This window comes from Hypanus sabinus, chromosome 10, assembly GCF_030144855.1.
Source record: "Hypanus sabinus isolate sHypSab1 chromosome 10, sHypSab1.hap1, whole genome shotgun sequence".
Taxonomy (NCBI): Eukaryota; Metazoa; Chordata; class Chondrichthyes; order Myliobatiformes; family Dasyatidae; genus Hypanus; species Hypanus sabinus.
In genome coordinates this window covers 71,532,943-71,553,098 of record NC_082715.1, presented here as the reverse complement: position 1 = coordinate 71,553,098, position 20,156 = coordinate 71,532,943, and the positions used below count along the sequence as shown (strand labels likewise).

At 38.8% G+C, this 20,156-nt stretch overlaps 1 protein-coding gene across 1 annotated transcript in view; it reads right to left on the bottom strand.

The window, feature by feature from the left end:
• The window catches only part of LOC132400744 (CUB and sushi domain-containing protein 1-like), a 2,029,389-nt gene that overhangs the window by 621,822 nt on the left and 1,387,411 nt on the right, over positions 1-20,156 (bottom strand). The window contains exons 8-9 of the mRNA XM_059982042.1: positions 13,040-13,127; positions 3,400-3,524 (exon numbers count right to left, since the gene is read on the bottom strand). Coding sequence (XP_059838025.1) covers positions 3,400-3,524; positions 13,040-13,127 — 213 coding nt within the window. The remainder of the gene's footprint in view (positions 1-3,399; positions 3,525-13,039; positions 13,128-20,156) is intronic.

Genomic DNA, 20,156 nt, shown 5'->3' with positions numbered 1-20,156 from the left:
CACCCTTTGAGTGAAGAATTTCTTCCTTATGGTTCCCCTAAATATTTCACATTGCTCCCTTAAGTCATGACCTCTAGTTCAGTCTCACTTAACCTCAGGGGAAAAACCCTGCTGCACTTACCCTTTCTATATCCTTCACCTCTATCAAATCTTCTGCCTAGGGAATAAACACTCTACACTCCAAGGAATAAAGTCCCATCCTATTCAATCTTTCCCTGTAACTCAGATCCTCACATCCAGGCAATATCCTTGTAGATTTTCTCTGCACTCTTTGAATGAATATATTTACAATGTTCTTTAAATACTACTAAACTATTAAATACACAACAAACACCATTTCTGAGGAATATTTGGATTTGTAATCCCTGTTCCCTTTGTTCTACCACACTCCTCCGTATCCTAACACTTACTATGTAAATCGCACCTTGGTTTGTCTCTCAATGTGTAATGCCTCACACTTGTCTGCATTAAATTCCATCTGTCATTTTCAGCTGATCCAGATGCCACTATAAGCTCTGATGGACTTTCTTGCTATCCACTACACCCCCAGTCTTGCTGTCATCTGCAAATTTACTGATCCAGTTTACAACATTATCATCCGATTGTAGCAATAGATGACAAACAACATCGACCCAACTCCAAATCCTGCGACATATCACTTGTCACAGGCCTCCAGTGAAAGAGGTAACCTTTAAATCCACCACTCTCTGGCTCCTCCAGTGAAACCAATGTTGAATCATGTTTACGACCTCATCCCATAAGGTACCCCATGCAAGCCTTAATGTGATTCCGGAATTGGCTTGCTCACAGAAGGCATGCTCATATTCAAAAATCACGAAAAGTAGGGGTCCCAGAACAAATCCCTAAGGCACACCACTGGTCACCAACCTCCATGTTGAATATGAGCATGTCTTCTGTGAGCAAGCCAATTCCGGAATCACAAAGCAATGTCCCCTTGGATCTCATGCCTTCTCACTTTCTCAATAAGGCTTGCATGGGGTACTTTATGCAGTTAAGTGAAGTTATCCCCTTTGGTTCAAAAGCCTGAAGGATGAGGGATGGTAAATCTCCTGAACCTGGTGGTTTGAGTCCTGAGGCCTGTGTACCACCTCCTTGATGACAGCAGCAAGAAGGGAGCATGTCCTAGGTGGTGGGAGTCCCTGATGATGGACGCTGCTTTTCTGTAACATTGCTCAATAGTTAGGAGAGCTTTACCTGTGATGGACTGGGCCATATCCAGTGCTTTTTGTGGGATTTTCCATTCAAAGGCATTGATTTTTCCATAGCAGGCTGCGATGCAACCTTGTTCCTTTTAACTAAGACAAAGCTGCTCGTCTATATGAAATTAATTCACAAAAAGTTGACAGGTACTACCTCAACAAGACTGTTATAGACTGTAGCTTTCCCAAGCATTTGTTCAATATTTAATATTCAATATGAACTTACGATCTGAAATAAAAACATTTAGAAATGTTCAATGTGTGTTTCCATTGTTGAACGTGAGAAAAATCCCTGCTTGCATTCAGTGCAGGAATGAGAGCATTGATGGAACCAAGGGAAAGATTGGCCAGTAGTTTCACCGTGGAATCAGAAAAAAATGTTTGAGAAGCTTTGGGGGAGAAAAAAAGATGAAACTTAGAAGCTAATTGAATCATTCCATGTAGGAACTTCTAAATCAGCAATTTCTCCATGGGCTCTCAAAGCTACAGAACTCTAGAAAGAGATGTGCTTGTTAAAAGATGAATAACAATTCATACAGAGAATAAATGTGAGCAGCATTTTTATTTAGTTTTTTCCTGTTCTTTATTCTGGCAGAAAAAGTACAGAAATATTAATCTGTATCAAGGAGCTTATAATTTGGTCACTTTATTAGGTTCACCTGTACACCTGCTCATTAATCCAAATATCTAATTGGCTAAAATCATAAAGCAGCAACTCAATGCATAAAAGCCTGCATACATGGTCAGACATGGTTCAGTCGTTGTTCAGACTAAACATCAGAATTGGCAAGAAATGTGATTTAAGTGACATTGACCATGGAATTATTATTGGTGCCAGCAGGATGGTTTGAGTATCACAGAAACTGCTGATCTCCTGGGATTTTCACACACAATAGTCTCTAGAGTTTATAGCTAATGATACAAAATAGAAAGTATCCAGTGAGTAGTAGTTCCCTGGGTGAAAAGGCTTTATTCATTTGAGAGATCAGAGGAGAATGGCCAGATAAATTAAAGCTGATGGGAAGGTGACAGAAACTACGTTGAAAATGTGTGCAGAAGAACCCCTCTGAATGCACAACACATCGAACCTTGAAGTGGAAGGGCTAAGGCGGCAGAAGACCACAAACATACTTTCAGTAGCTACTTTGTAAGGTACAGGAGGTCCCCATTAAAGTGGCCACTGAGTATATGATAATTATACATCTCTTTTTCACTCTCCAGCTTCTTCCCCACCGCCATCAGGTTCCTGAATCAACCTGAAAAACATTAACACAGGCTCCAACTATATTTCTTTTCTCTCTCTCAAGCTGCACTAGTGTAATTATATTTACTTTGTTGTTTACTTTTATGCGCCTGTAAGTAATGTATAATTTTTCTTAAGTTTATGTTAACTTATATTCAAAGTACTGTAATGCTGCTGTAAAGAGCTAATTTTCCTGACAATCATACCCTGGGTATGTATGCCCACAATAATCGACATGAACTGAACTGAAACATCCGACTTTAGGGCTGAGGAGATTTAAAAAACACATCTATTCACATTCCCGTTGGTAACAATTTTTCACAAGGCATTTGCACTTCCAAAGAATATTAACGTGGAAGATATGGCAAATTCAAATACCATGCATACAAAATATAAAAACCTCACACTTTGTAGTTTGTAAAATTTTTGTGAAGTTTTTTGTAAAGTTTAAATGACTCAGAAAAATGACTGGGTGTAATTGGACCACATGGGGTCTTGGAGCTGGAAGGCTCTGTACAATACTGAATCTCTAAATAATACACTATAGGAGGCTAGGACCAGATGGCACAGGCTCAGTATTGAGGGACACGCTGTTGGAATAGAAATGAGGAGGTTCTTACTTAGCCAGAGGGTAGCAAGTCTGTGGAATTCTTTGCCAAAGATGGTTGTGAAGGCATTGTCATTGCGTGTACTTAAAGTGGAGGTTAAGAGGTTCTTGATTAGTCAGGTCCTCAAAGTTTATACAGAAAACACAGGAGAATGGTATGAGTGGGTTTTCATGATGGGGTGTTGGAGCAAACTCAGTGGGCTAAATGGCCTAATTCTGCTCCTATGTCTTATGGTTTTCTGGGCTCATATTTTTCCTCCTGGAAATAGGGTAATGATGTCCAAACTGGGAGACATAACCCAATTTGGAGTCTATTTTCAGTCACTTACCCCGGCAGACTGGTCTGTGGTCATTCCATGCAGCCAACGTGTCTGTCACCTTCTGACAGATGATGCCTTTGGAGCCCTGAAGGACATAACCATCTTCACATGCGAACTGTAAACTGGCTCCCAACCTGGTGAAACACAAATAGAAATGGAAAGTTTACTCCTGTAAATGACCGTCTTTTCCTTCAACTAAACATAATAGTTCTCGACTCCAGAGGTGCAATCATTTTGTATGAACATCACTTCCTGTACATAAGCTGTTTCTTTTTATATAATTTCCTGAGTAGGTTAGATTTTAAACTATTTAAAACACATGGTCGAAAGACATACATTTCCATCTACTCTTTATTATCCCTTGTGTCTGTGAGTCTTATGCTTTTGGAAATATCAGCAAACATTTAGTAGATATATTTTGAAAGAATTATTATGTTTATCATTGTGCCACTAGTTTACTCTTGTTTAACCAGCATATTGTTCCATATATGTACTCTTTGATTAACACCAGTTGTGAGAATAATCAGCAGCATTCATCATAGAAAAGTTCAACATAGAAACAAACACTTTACCCATATAGTCTGTCCTGAACCAGTTAAACTGTCAACTCTCATCGACCTGCATTGGGACTGGTACCTCTACAATCCATGTGCCTGCCCAAACTTCTCTTAAATATTGAAATCAAGTATTGTAGTCCTAAAATTCTCAATCTTTGCATATAACTCATGTCCTCCATTCCCAGAAACATCCTTGTAAATTTTTTTGGTACTCCTTCAGCCTTATTTATATCTTTCCTGTAGTTAGGTGACCAAAATTTTACACAAGACTCCAATTTAAGCCTCACCAACATCTTATGAAACTTCAATGTAACATCCCATCTCTTGTACTCAGTAGTTTGATTTCTGAAGGCAAATGTACCAAAAGCTTTCTTTATGACTCTATCTGTTTATGACACCACTTCCAATGAACAATGGACCTATATTCTCTGACCCCTTTATTCTACAGCAGTCTTCAGTGCCCTACATTCACTGTGTAAGACCTACATGTTGCATTTTTCTGTATTAAATTCCATCTGCCCCTTTTTTCAGTAGGTCCAGATCCTGCTGCAAGCTTTAATAGTTTTCCTTCCTATCCACTACACACCCAATCTTGGTGCAATCTGCAAATTTGTTGATCCAGTTAACTACATTATCAACCAGGTTATTGATATAGATGACAAACAACAAGGGATTCAGCACCAATCCCTGCAGCACTCCACCAGTCACAAGCCTCCAGTCAGAGAACCAACCATCTACAACTCTTTGACTTCTCCCTCAAAGCCAAAGTCTAATCCAATTTATTACCTCAACTTGAATGCCGAATGTGACTGAACTTTCTTGATTAATCTCCCATGCCTTGTCAAATGCTTTGCTAAAGTCCGTGTAGACAACATTCACTGCCATACCTTCATCAACTTTTCTGGTTATTTCCTCTAAAAACTGTATGAGATTGGTTAGACACAACCTAACAAGCATGAAGCCATGCTGACTCTCCTTAGTCGGTCTATATCTATCCAAATACTTATATATCCATTCCCTTAGAATACCTCCCAATCACTTTCCCACTACTGATGTCAGACCCATTGGCCTATAATTTCTCAGTTTATCTTAGAACCTTTTTAAACAGTGGAACAACATTAGTGATCCTCCACACGGGCAGCACCTGAAGTTAGGACTAACCTCAACTGTGGCTTCTATTCTATTATTGTGTTTCTTTTACTACTCCCTCAATGTATTTATGGAGTCCATATGGCATAGAAACAGGCCATTTGGCCCAACTGGCCCATGCTGACCTAAATATCCCATATAAGCAAGACCCATTGCCTGCATTTGGCCCATTTCTTATCCTTAGATCTACTCAATATGTTCTGGAATGAACTGAATGCATGGTGTACAATACAAAGTTTTTAACTGTACTTTCACTGCTTGTGACAATAATAATCCAATTACCAATTACATTTGGAAAGATCAGTGAAGTGTAATCAAAACACTATCACAAACATCAGTCATCAGGCAGAAGATACACAAGTCTAAAAGCATGTATAACCCAGCTCAAGGGCAGATTCTAATCTATTACTATAAAGCTATTGAATGTTTCCCTAGTACAATAAGATGTACTTCTGACCTCTCAGTCTACCTTGTTATGAGTTACACCTTATCTTGTTTGCCTGCACTGCATTTTCTATGTAGTTGTTATATTGTAATCTGCATTCTCAATGTTCAAATTATTTTATTATCAAAATACTGTATGTGTTACTGTATACTACCCTGAAGATTTCATTGTAGAACAAAGAAAAACTACACACAAAGACTGATAAACAACTGACATACAGAAGAAGACAAGCTGTGCAAACAGTAATTAATAAATAAATAAATAAATAATGCCGTGAACATCAGTTGTAAAGTCCTTGAAAATGAGTCGATTAGGTTGTGGAATCAGTTTAGTTAAGCTCAGTGAAGTTATCTACTCTGGTTCAGAAGTCTGATGGTTGAAGGATAATAACTTCCTGAACCTGGTAGTGTGGAACCTAAGGTTTTTGTACCTCCTTCTTAATGGTAACAAAGAGAAGACAGCATGATCTGGATAGTTTGGGTCCTTGATGACGGATGCTGCTAGCCTGCCTCACCACTCCCTGCAACATAGGCCTGAGTTGTGACAACATTCTCAAAGATTTTCTTTGCATTCTTTCCACCTTAATGATGTCTTTTCTATAAACCAGTAACCAAAATTGTACTGAATACTATTGATGTGACCTTGGGCTTCCTGTGATATCCTAATTAGTACATACAGAAATATTAGAAAACAGACAGCCAATATCAATAAGAAAAGTTGTGTTAATTTCATTCCCTTGAGAATAATAAGGATTGATAATGCACCAACAGACTGCATGGTTACTAAAATGAAATACGCTTACATCATTTCTAAATGTCAATCTATTTAGTAAAAGCAATGGATTTATTGGGTCTGTCTTATTTCTTCAGTTTTAATATAAGTTAACTATATTTGCATTGACTAATTGCTGTGTCAATTATCTGTTATTATCTGATGTAACTCCAGGCTGCTCACTGAATCTTTTCAAGATAAAATATCATTTCTTGTTCAATCATTTCTAATTCAATAGAGAACAAATACAGTAAAGGGTTTTAAAACAGATGTGATAAATAGACATTGTTCTTGTTCTCAAAACTACTTATGGACTCGTACCATAACTTAATCATAAGACATTTGTCACTGATGTAATCACATGGTGTCTGAAAATACCAGAAAATTCAAATCAATAGCCAAGAACGAATGAGGCAGAAAGAAAAATGCTGATCATGTCCTGCAGGTCTTAGCAAAACACAGCCAGAATCTACTTGAAAATTGCACTTCTCCTATTTGATTAGAAAATAAACTCTGTGGTGTGTAGGATTCCAGTGACACTGCTCCATTCATAATAGACTCTCTCACCTTATCATCTATTGATGGCTTTCTTTTGTGCACACTAAATTTCACTCTCCAGCTCTTTGCAGAAGCACAAATGCATGCAGATCTATTAAACATTTCTCTGCCTCACAAATCCCAATTTCAAACAAATATTGACTCAGCTCCTCTTCAAAGATGCTAACTATCCCAAAGAGCAAAAAAGTTCACATCCCATCTGGAGGCCTGCAGATGTTCTTTGAGTGTCATCTAGCCCAATCCAAATACAGTACTTTCATCTTCTTCAACCCCTTACCTCTTCCACCTACCCCTCCCAGCTCCTCACTTCATTTTACCACACCCACCCTCCCCCTCATTTGGCTCCACCATCACCTGCACACAAGAGATTCAGCAGGTGCTAGAAATCCAAAGCAACACCCCTGCAAAACACAGCAGGTCAGGCAGCAGCTGGAGCAGAATAGAATAGACTGCTCTGGGCTGGCTTACCACCCGCCAGCTTCCTCCTCAGCTGTATTCACATATCAACCTGTGGTCCTCGCCCTACCCCCACGACCTAATTTGGGCTTCTTCTCCCTTTGTGTCCAGTCCTAATAAAAGTGGAGACAACTGTACCTGTGATGGAACTAACTCAGATTAAGTCTTCAATGCAAATAGCAGGGGTGAGCTCAAAGGCCTGCTTCAGTTTTGCATGACTATTATTCTTCTCCTGACTCTGGTTATGTCATATTACTATGAATCTGCTAATGGCTTGAGATTCGTCCTACAATTAATAGAGAGATAAGCCTGTTCTGGGACACTTCAACCTCCTCACTTTTTTTTAATTTGCCCAGTTATATTTTGTGGAAATTCTAAAGGCTTCCTAATGCTTGGCTTTCACTAGGTACTATCATTCACTCGTGCCCACACTGTGCCAGAACAGATGACTCCCAGATAGGCCTCCTCTGCCACTTGTAGACTCACCAATAGACAACCCCTTACGAGAACATCATACTCAACTCGAGTGATCACATAGCTACTAGGACTCTCTAGGCCACACATGCTTTCTGATTTGGAAGACTATGGATTCAATTCCCAGACCAGGGCCTTAAACACATTAATGAGTTTGGGAGCCCAGTGTTATCTCACATCTGAGGTATTAAACTGAAGTTCTGTCTCTCATCAGAAGTCACAGTAAAACATTCCATGCTCCAACTTCAAGGGGTGGATATTTTTAGTGTCATCATAAGCATTTCAATTAAAATAAACAAGACAAAAGCAAGACATAAACCCAAGAGATTCACCAAATGTGGGAAATCCAGAGAAAAACACAAATGTTGGTAGAACTTAGCAAGGAAGTTCATTTTTTACAAGTGTCAACATGCTTCAGGCTCCAACATACCATGCCCACAAATTGTGAAACCAAATCTGTATGTCTTTGAAATATGGGAAGAAATCAGAAAACTCAGAGGAAACCCACACACTGATGGAATCAGAATCAGAAACACAATCAGGTTTATTGTCACTGGCAAGTGGTGTGAAATTTGTTAACTTAACAGCAGCAGTTCAATGCAATACATAATCTAGCAGAGCAAAAATAATAAATAAAATAAAAATAATAATAAACAAACAAGTAAATCAATTACATATATTGAATAGATTTTAAAAGATGTACAAAAACAGAAATACTGTATATTTGAAAAACAGTGAGGTGGTATCCAAAGATGCAATGCCCGTCTAGGAATCGGATGGCAGAAGGGAAGAAGCTGTTCCAAAATTGCTGACTGTTTACCTTCAGGCTTTTGTACCTCCTACCTGATGGTAACAGTGAGAAAAGAGCATGCCCTGGGGTGCTGGAGGTCCTTAATAATGGATGCTGCCTTTTTGAGACAACACTCCCTAAAGACGTTCTAGGTACTTGGTAGGCTAGTGTCCAAGATGGAGCTGACTGGATTTACAACCCTCTGCAGCTTCTTTCGGTCTTGTGCAGTAGCCCCTCCATACCAGACAGTGATGCAGCCTGTCAGAATGCTCTCCATGGTACAACTACAGAAATTTTTGAGTGTATTTATTGATATGCCAAATCTCTTCAAACTCCTAATAAAGTATAGCCGCTGTCTTGCCTTCTTTATACCTACATCGATATGTTGAGACCAGGTTAGATCCTCAGAGATCTTGATACCCAGGAATTTAAAGCTGTTCACTTGCTGCACTTCTGATCTCTCTATGAGGATCGGTATGGGTTCCTTTGTCTTACCCTTCCTGAAGTTCACAATCAGCTCTTTCATCTTACTGATGTTGAGTGCCAGGTTGTTGCTCAAAAGACACAAAAGCCTGAAAACATACCATCAGTTTCAAGGGCAGCTTCTATCACGCTGTTATTAGACTTTTGAAAGTCCTCTTGTATGATCAAGATAAATTCTTCAAAGTTCAAAGTAAATTTATTACTGAAGTATTTATGTGTTACCATATATAACCCTGATTTATTTTATTCATTTGTAGATAAAGCATGGTAACAAAACTTCTGTCTCACTGCCCAACTACACCCATGTAAGCAACTAACCTACTAATCTGTATAATCTTGGAATGTCAGAGGAAGCCCATGCGTTAACGGTGAGAATGTACAAACTCCTTACAGACAGTGTTTGAAACAGAACCAGGGTAACTGGTGCTTAAAGTGGTACACTAACATCTAAGCTACCATTCTGCCCTTGCAGATTATAATAGTAGGCATTCACAATAGAACAAATATATAGAATAGAATCAATGAAAAACTGCACACATGATCTTCTAATCTTTTAGTTTATTTAATAGTTTACCCACATTGCTCACTCTCTGCAACTTAATATTATATTCTGTATTCTATTATTACTTCTCTCTTTATGACTTCATGCTTGGAGTTATCTGCATGTTATCATGCAACACAATTCTTTCACCATATGTGTAAACTTATTACTTTGGATGTTATATTCTGTCAAATACAAACAAAATATTTTTTTCTTATTGAATACAACTTGGAAGGAAATCGGAAGACAATAAGGCATACAAATAGAACTAGGCCACTTAGCCCATCTAGTCACTCCACCATTCCATCATGACTGATTTATTAACACCCTTGCCTCCATTCTCCTGCCTTCTCCCCATAACCTTTGACTCCCTTACTAATCAAGAACCTAGCAACCTCTTCTTTAAATATACCCCAATGAGTTAGCCTCCACAGCTATCTGTGGTAATGAATTCCATGATTCACCACCCTTTGGCTAAAGAAATTCTGCCTCAACTCTGTCCTAAAGGGATTCTGAGAATCTGCCCTCTGGTCCTGGACTTACTCACTGTAGGAATCATCTTCAGATCACCCTCTCTATCCCGACCTTACAAAATTCAATAAGTTTCAATGAGATCACCCCCTTTTTCTTCCAAACTCCAGTGAGTAAAGTCCTAGGGCCATCAAACACTCCTCATACATTAACCCTTTCATTCCCAGGATCATTTTTGTGAATCTTCTCTGGACCCCCTCCAATGCCAGCACATCGTTTCTTAATAAGGGGCCCAAAACTGCTCACAGTATGCCAAGTGTGGTCAAACCAATACCTTACAAAGCCTCCATTTTCATTCACAGTTTGTGAATATTTCTAGCCGACATCCCTTATCAACTTCAGCTTCAAGTTCAAGTTTATTGTCACTTCAGCGATACACATGCATCCCACTAAACAAAACAATGTCTCTCCAGACCAAACTGCACAACACAGTACGTATAACTCACACAAAATGCAAGCTAATTTTACCGTAAATAAATTAACAAATAATAAGGTGCATTTATGTCACAAGGATATAAACAGTTTAACACTACTAGCATTTCACATGTGGTGAGACCCAATGGTGGCATGGAGTTCAGTAGTCTCATGGCTGGGGAAAGAGATTGTTCCCCATTCTAACATCCTTGTCCGAATACTGCGGAACTTCCTGCCTGATGGTAAGAGATTTTTGGATACCAATTAATTGCCCATGGAATAAATGGATTGCACGGTCATTTCAGAATGCAGATGAAATGACAGTCTGGATTTGGAATCATCCCTTTCTCGAAGACAGCAGCAGATTTCATTCTTAGAAGAGTGCTACTAAATCACTGGATTGTATTACAGTCTAGTGTATCAGGGTAACTATTAGGGACAATGTTTTTTGCATTCCAGATTTTAATTAACAGTAATTAAATTTTCCAACTGTCTGTTTGCAATTTGAACTCCTGATTTTGGAACACAGGCTTCTGAAACATTGAAACATAGAAACATAGAAAATAGGTGCAGGTGCAGGAGTAGGCCATTCGGACCTTCGAGCCTGCACCGCCATTCAGTATGATCATGGCTGATCATCCAACTCAAAACCCTGTACCTGCTTTTTCTCCATACCCCCTGATCCCTTTAGCCACAAGGGCCATATCTAACTTCCTCTTAAATATAGCCAATGAACCAGCCTCAACTGTTTCCTGTGGCAGAGAATTCCACAGGTTCACCACTCGCTGTGTGAAGAAGTTTTTCCTCATCTCGGTCCTAAAAGGCTTCACCTTTATCCTTAAACTGTGACCCCTCGTTCTGGACTTCCCCAACATCAGAAACAATCTTCCTGAAGTTCGACCCTAGAAATTCAAGATTATTTAATGTAATATCCAGTACACAGGTGTAAAGGAGAACAAGGTAATTGTTACTCTGGATCCAATGCAGAACAAAAAAAAGACTAAAAGATAAAAAACATAACAACAAAATGATAACTTTACCATCACGACTAGACGATTGAGAGAAATCAGCAGAAGATGGTGTGCAAAACTTGGAAGACAAAATGAAATCACCACACATCTCCTCTGAAGAGCTGTTGGAAGTTTTTATACAAAGGGGTCAGGACATTCGTGATAAAACCATCGGATAACTTGGTAGAATAAGGCAAAAGGTAATGTGAGACAACAGTCACCAACAAACAGTTTGTAAGATTGAGGGGAGATCTGATTAAAGCCTACCAAATATTGAAAGGAGTAGATTGAATGGACATGAATAGGATATTTCCAACAGTGGGAGAGTCTAGGACCAGAGGGTACAGCCTCAGAATAGAAGGATGTCACTTTAGAACACAGATGAGGAGAAATTTCTTCACCCAAAAGGTACTGAACCTGTGTCACAGATCGCTGTGGAGGGAAAATCGTTGAGTATATTTAAAGCAGAGGTAGATATGGTTTTGATTCATCAAGGCATCAAATGTTATGGGGAATGGGGTTGAGAGGGTTAATAAATTAGCCATGATGGAAAAGTGAGTAGACTTGATGGGCCAAAAGGCTTAATTCTGCTTCTATATCTTATGGTCTAATGATGTTTTTTGAGATATCAGTCAGCAATAAACAATTTAATAATCACTATGCAGACTGTGACAGTACAACACAATAACTGCTGGAGGAACACAGCAGGTCAGGAAGCATCTATGGAGGAGAATAAACATTCTCTCAGTGTGGTCTCCTCCTACATCAGAGAGACTCATTGTAGATTGAGAGGCTGCCTTGTCGAGCAGCTTGGCTTCATTCAACACATCAGGTGGGACCACCCATTTTAATTTCACTATTTATTCACATTCCAACATATTAGTCCATAGCTTCCTTTCATGGCATAATGAGGTTGAAAGAGATGCATCTCATCTTTTCCTGGGGTAGCCTCCAAACAGATTGCATGAACATTAATTTCTCCAATTTCCATTCATTTCTACTCCTCCCCCATCTCTCTTTCATTCCCCATTCTGGCTCCTTTCCTACCCCTGCCCTTCTCCTCACCTATCTGTCACCTTTCTCTGCGTCCCTTCTCTTCCCTTTCTCCGATCATCCACCATCTTCTCCTATTAAGTTCCTTCTTCTCCACCTATCACCTCCTTGATTCTCACTTCATCCCCTCTACCATCACCCACGCCAGCTTGTAATCCTTCCACTCTCCCATCTTCTTATTCTAGTTTCTCTTACCTTCTTTTCCATTTTTAATGAAGGGTCTCAGCCTTAATTGTTGACTGTTTATTCCTTTCCATAGATGCTGCCTGACCTGCTGAGTTCCTTCAGCATTTTCTGTGTGCTGCTCTGGATTTTCAGAGTCTCCTGAGTTTGTGGAGTATCTGATTGGCTCCTACATTGTACTGTACCTAGAGGAGCATCATGAATGTTCATTGTGCAAAGACAAAGTTTGCTTACCTGAAGTCAGAGCCGGTTCTCCTGCCATTGTCTGGAATTCCAGGATCAGGACACATGCCAGACACAGGGGCCACCCCTCCTTGACTCACTGCAGTGTGAAAAGGAACAGGAAGTTCTATCAGTGGATCACATTTACAACATATATACTTGAGATATCAGTAGTTATATTAGATAATGTACTTATGGAAGTAAATACAACAAAATTAAACAATGTAAATTTTCAGGTCCTTAGGGTTCTTCTGGGAGTCAGGAATGACAAGCAATGTTAGTTCTAATGATAGCTTATTTTAGAGTACAAACATACAAATACTAAGCAAACTAAAAAAAGAGCTGAGAAATGATACCAAGAGGAAATAAACAGTGAAGGCAAAAGAATAAAGATGGCGCCTCTGAAAACTCTATGACCTTTATAGATAAGGAAAGGAAAATTCCTGAGATAAGAATGAACTAGTTAACCAGCTACATTATTAAAGCAATTACATCATGTGGGCAATGTGCTAAAAACTTAACTAATGAAAAAAGAGAAACATGGCCAGGCATTAGTTTAACTGCTATACCACTTTCTGCCAGTGAGTGGGGATGAACCATCACATACTATGAAATATACATGAGCTTGTTAAAAAGTAAAAATCTTATAAAAAGTAGTATTTTAAAAAAAACATTGGTTTCCAACAGTGTTTACAATCACAAATGTAATTATTGCCAGTTCGAACACACCCACAAAACCAGTCGTTATATTTTTTTTCAGATTTCATGAAGTGATTAGCATATTACAGAAATCTTCTGTAACTCAGCCCAACTCTTAACTGATCTTCAGTTTCCAGGGTCAAGAGGCTTATTGCTAACCTCAGCTTTCTAGTGCAGCATCATGTCCTTTTAAAAGGCTCAGAGTTGCTTGTGACAAAATTAAACTTCTAACCTATATTCCTTCTTCAGCTTCCTTTTGTAAACAGGAAACAGTCTTCGGTTCTTAATGTAAATTGCAAGTAATAAGCTAACTGAAGTTAAAAGCATATTTTTATATATTTGTATGTTTAATACTTTGCAGTACATTTTATATGCACCACTGTACTGCTGCTGCAACACAACACATTTCACGACATAAGTTAGTAAAAATAAATTTGATTCAGACTCTTGTACAATGTACAATTCTGGAACAATGCATTGTTGTGTGCTGCAGTTATTGCCAAGTATCTCTTAAGCGATACTATTGTACCTGCCTCAAATACTTCTTCGTGTAGCTTGGTGCATACAGTTGCGTGAAAACTTGAGGCAATGATTAAAGAATATTAAAAAAAATTATCTGAACCGAACATGCACCTTATTTTTCAGATTCAGACTTAGTACAGAAGTAATTAAATTTGAAATCAAAATGCTGAGTGTGACTTACCACAGTTCATAGTCAATTGGGTCTGCTCTTTATGAAAATTTTGCGTTATGATCCATTAAACTTATTTCCTTCTCTTATGTTACATTGCTTTCTGGCAAGCTGTTAACAGCATGTTAACACATATGGAAGTAATTACTGCATTGAGTGTGACAGCAGGTAGCTTAGTTCTGACCTGCAGTCATTTCCAGAGATGGTTTACATGCTAATGCTTTGCACCCATGGTTGTAAATTTTGAAAATCCTTAGCTAAATTATGATTTCTGCATTTAAAAGACTTCTGCAGATACTCTTCCTCCATTTCTCAAGTCTTTGTGAGATTTTGTACAATTTGCATTGCAGTTTCAGTTGGTGTTCAAAGAAATGCATTATTATGCATCCAAATCATCTTACATAATGAAACATGAATATATCATGCATGCTTCATAAGCCATTTTCATATCTGATTTTAGACGTTTGTTGAGCTAAATTCAATTTTATTTCTTTCGACACACAGCACAGTATCAGGTCCTTCCAGCTCAATAAGTCCGCATTGCCTAACTACATCCATGTGCCCAATTAACATATTAACCTGGACACCTTTGGAATGTGGGAGGAAACCAGAGCATTTGGAAGAATTCCATGCAGGCACAGGGAGATGTATAAATTCCTTACAGACAGTGGCGAGAAATGAACCCAGATTGCTGGTGCATTGCATTAACTGCTACACTATCATGCCACCCACTTGCCATCCATAGAGAATATTTCGGAGATGCACAGGAGGTAATCTGCAGGTGTCATGATTCTGGCACCAACATAGCATGCCCACAACTCTAAACCTAATACATACTTCTTTGGAATGTGAAAGGAAATTCATGCAGTCATGAGGGGACTGTACAAATTCTTACAAACAGCAGCAGAAATTAAAGCTGGGTTGCTGATGCTGTAACTGCATTACATGAACAGTTATGCTACCATGCTGCCTCATTTCAAGTACATTTGTTGTAGTTGCATTCAGTACCAGTGATTGTATTTTCTTTAGTAATTGAAGTCATAGAGTTATAGAGGAATGCAGCAAGGATACATGCTCTTCACCCGACTAGCCCACTCTGACCATGATGCCCATGCAGCAGGTCCCAATTTCCTGTGTTCACCTCTTACCCTTAGAAACCTGATTCCTCCATGTAATTCTCCAAGTGAATCTTAAATGATCCTGTTGTACAAGGCATCACACACTCATTCTGTACTACTTATCTCTTTATCTATACAGTGGATTCTGGTTAATTGTGGCACATCGGGACCAGTATATTTTGGCTCAATTGAGTGGTTACCCCATTTAGCTGAATGTTCATTAAAATCATTAAAAATGTAAATAATAGGACAAATTACCATTTGAGTAATTAAATTTGAGTAATTTAACTTAAATATTTAAATGAAATACAGAACAAATTAGAACACTCCCAATACTGTACAATAAAGCTATTTATTGTGCTATCGATAGAGGAAACCATCCAGTGTCTGTTGCTGTGTTCTTTTGATTGAATATAAATGAACAAAATCAGTCGAGACATCTGGTGCAGATAATGAACAGCTTTCATTCAATCTTTTAGACGATTGCATCCTCCAAATCTTCATTTTCATTGTAACGTTCAAGATGACTGTTGATATGTTCAATTACTTTGTAGTTCCTAACTTATGGAAGTAGTGAAATTGTTTTATTTTCACTCCCAGCCATTTCCAATATCAGGGCAATATCAGGCATTTCCAAGCCTGAATGTTGGAAACCACAGAGCAAAACATTTTTAATTGGTCGCTGCATATTTCTCATCAACTATTAGTGACAGAAGTTGATTTTTGAGCACAAGCACTTCCTATCAGATCATTGGCAGGTGATAAGTGGGCTCCCTCACCTCTGCCCCTCTGACCCTCAACACAGCTGCCCTTCAGGGCTGTGTACTAAGCCCCCTACTTTACTCTCTGTAAACCCATGACTGTGTCGCCACCCATAGTTCCAATCTGCTAATTAAATTTGCTGGCGAGACTACACTGATTGGCCCAATCTCAAATAGTAATGAAGCAGCCTACAGGGAAGAAGTCATCACCCTAAAGCAGTGGTATCAAGTAAACAACATCTCCCTCAATGTCACAAAAACAAAGGAACTGGTTGTGGACTACAGGAGGAAAGGAGACAAGCTAGCCTCTATTGACATCAATGGACCTGGGGTTGAGAGGGTGAACAGCTTTAAGTTCCTTGGAATCCATATCATCAAGGATTTCATGTGGTTTGTACACACCAGCTGTGTGGTGAAAGCGGCACAACAGTGCTTCTTCCACCTTAGACAGTTAAAAAAGTTTGGTATGGCCCCCAAATTGTAAGAAATTTCTATAGAGACAAAATTGAGAGCACCCTGACTGGCTGCATCCCTGCCTGGTATGGGAACTGTACTTCCCTCAAGCACAGGACTCTGCATAGAGTGGTGCAGACAGCCCAGCACACCTGTTGATGTGAACTTCCCACGATTCAGGACAATTGCAAAGAAACTTATGTAAAAAGGGCCCAAAGGATCATCAGAGACCTGAGTCACCCCAACCACAACCTGGGTATCGCAGCATAAAAGCCAGGACCAACAGGCTCCGGGACAAATTCTTCCGCCAGGCCATCAGGCTGCTTAATTCATGCTGACGCAACTGTATTTCTATATTATATTGACAATCCTGTTATATATATTATTTACTATAAATTACTATAAATTGCACATTGCACATTTAGATGGAGATGTAATAAAATATGAAGGATGTAAACAATAAAGTCAATTCAATTCAATCAGCTGACGCTATTTAAAAACTGTTCTAAATATGCTGTAGTGTCTAATGGCCATGCAAGTGCACTTGACTGATGTTAGCTAGAAACTGCTCGTCAGCATTTTCCTGTACTGATTAGCAGGATAGTGTCCCAAATAAACAAACAGATTTCTGGCTCTTTTCGCAATTCAGTACTATTTATGTATGCAATTATTCATTACTATTATTTGATTTTTTTGGCACATTGGACATTGGTTGTTTGTCAGTCTTAGTGCTTAGTTTTTCATTGATTCTATTGTATTTCTTTGTCCTACTGTGAATGCCTGCAAGAAAATTATCAGGGTATTATTTGGTCAAATGTACAGTACATGTTTTGTTAATAAACATACTGCGAACTTTGGACTTGACTGTCTGTTTGAATGTTGAACCAACCTGAAACAACTCAAGAGAGTTTCCAAATTAAAGTAAATGCTCCATCAGCTTTACTTTTATTCCTCCTATGGTTCAGCTTTGGAGGAATTTAAAGACCTCAACACATACAAAATGCTGGAGGAACTCAACCGGCCAAACAGCATCTAAGGAAATAAATAAACAGTCGATATTTTGGCTGAGAACCTTCATCAGGACTGGAAAGGTAGAGGGAGGTTACCAGAATAAGAAGGTGGGGGAGGGGAAGAAATACAAGCTAGAAGGTGTTAGGTGAAACCAGTTGGGTGGGGAGGGGGTATGCAGTAAGAAGCTGAGAGGTGGTCGGTGGAAAAGGAGAAATGTTGGAGAAGAAGGAATCTGATAATAGGGGAGGTGGACTATAGGAGAAAGGGAAGGAGGAAGGGCACCAGGGGGAGGTGAAAGCCAGGTGAAGAGAAGAGACCAGAGTGGCGAATTAAAGAAAAGGGAAGGGGTTTTAATTTTATGACCTCAAACTTGTTTCAACATACAGATTTGGATTTATATGGCTTGCATCCGGTAAGGATATTGTCTATTTGTTACCTGATTTCTCACCCTGCAATTTATCTTCTTTCACCAGTTATCTCAATTTTTTTAAGAGAGCAATACTTTTCTTCAATTCTCCTTTCACATTATACTGTTGCCGGACAATATCTTTTATTATGCATAATTCCCAACCCCTCTCCAATTCATTCTGGACTGTTACTGCAGAATAAAATGAAATTCTTTTCCTTCAGTTGATTACATTATATAGTACTGCTGTGCACAATTTCACAGGCATTATTATTTTCTTTATAAGGTCCATATTGAATCATTAAAGATTATGATTTTACCACAAAATTTGGATTATTAAAGGTTGAAAATATCCTTTGTAAAATTTCAAAAGCTTCAGATTCCATGAGCACTAACAAAATGTCTCCTGAAAATACCAGAAGACCCTAAGACATAGGAGCCGAATTAGACCATTCTGCTCTGATGCTCTGATTTCGAAGAGGGTAATCTATATGAGCGATAAGGAGAGGTCAGACAAATCTGTGCTGTTTTCTCTTCAGCACTGAAGGCTGAACGGAGACCTGGAATTCAAACTCATAGCCACACTTCCGGGCTGCACCCAGACCAATCGTTGTTGACTTGATTTAATACAAACAATGCATTTCACTGTATATTTTGATGTTTTGGTGTGCACGTGACAAATAAAATTAATCTTATATTATCTTGAACATCAAATAGAGGAAGTTAAGCTTCTTAAAATGATCTGTTCCCTGTACTTGTGTAGAGACAGTCCAGAGAACGTTCTCGAGAAAGATCCCAGGAATAAAAGTGTTAACATATGAGGAACACTTGATAGCTCTGGGCCTGTACTTGGTGGAGTTAGAAGAATGATTGTGGATCTCATTGAAACCTATTACATATTGCAAGGCCTATGTTGAATGGATGTGGAGAGAATGTTTCTTATAGTGGTGAGTCTAGGACCAGAGGGCAGATTCAGAAAAGAAGGACATCCTTTTAGAACAGTGATGAGGCAGAATTTCTTTATCTAGAAGGTGGTGAATCTGTTGAATATATTGCCTCAGATGGCTGTGGACACCAAGTCATTTGGTATACTTAAAGTAGAGTTGGATAAACTCTTGATTCGTAAGACAGTCAAAGGTTATGGGGAGAAGGTAGGAGAATGAGGCTGAAAGGGATAAAAAAAAAAATCAGCAAAGATAAAATGGCAGAGCAAATTCGATGGGCCGGATGGCCTACTTCTGCTCATATGTCTTATTGTCATATGGAATAAGTGTTTCTCAACCCTAAGCCTGTGTCTTTCTAATTGTTGTGTTCTAGGAAGGATGGCTTCTATAATAAAACAGCACAAATGGAACTGAATTTGATGCATTCACCAGCAGGCACCTCCATTTTTAACCTTATTATGTGGGAAAAGAGATTGATGAAGGAGCTAATGATGGTTGAGCCCCAGACAGTGCCTTTAGCAATGGAGAGAAAAAAATTGTGAAGAAGTACTTTGCTGTTTATTTGAATTAGATAACAGCCGAAGCTGCAGTAAATATTATTGCTCACTCCAGTATCAAGTGAAAGAATTTGGAAAATCTCAGAAGATTATCTGTCTCAAAATGTCATGTGGAACTGGAGATTTTTACCTTTTAAAGCTGATTGATGATCGATGAACACACGCACACACATATATGCATATACACACACATAATTAAACTAATTGTCTTGAAGCAATCTGCTTACTGAAGTACACATGGCTGCGATTATGGATTTTAGCTGTAGTAGTCCTAAACGGGAATATTTGATGATTCCCATGAGAACTGCATGTAAAGAGTCGGCACTTATCAGTGTCATCTTGACACATTATAAGGCTTGTGCACCATGACTATCCATGATAATGAACATATCCATGATATGTAAATATCATCGTCTCCTAAACTCAGGAATCATACAGATTTTAAGTTAATGGTAAATGCATTTGAAAATTGAAATGACAATGTATGCA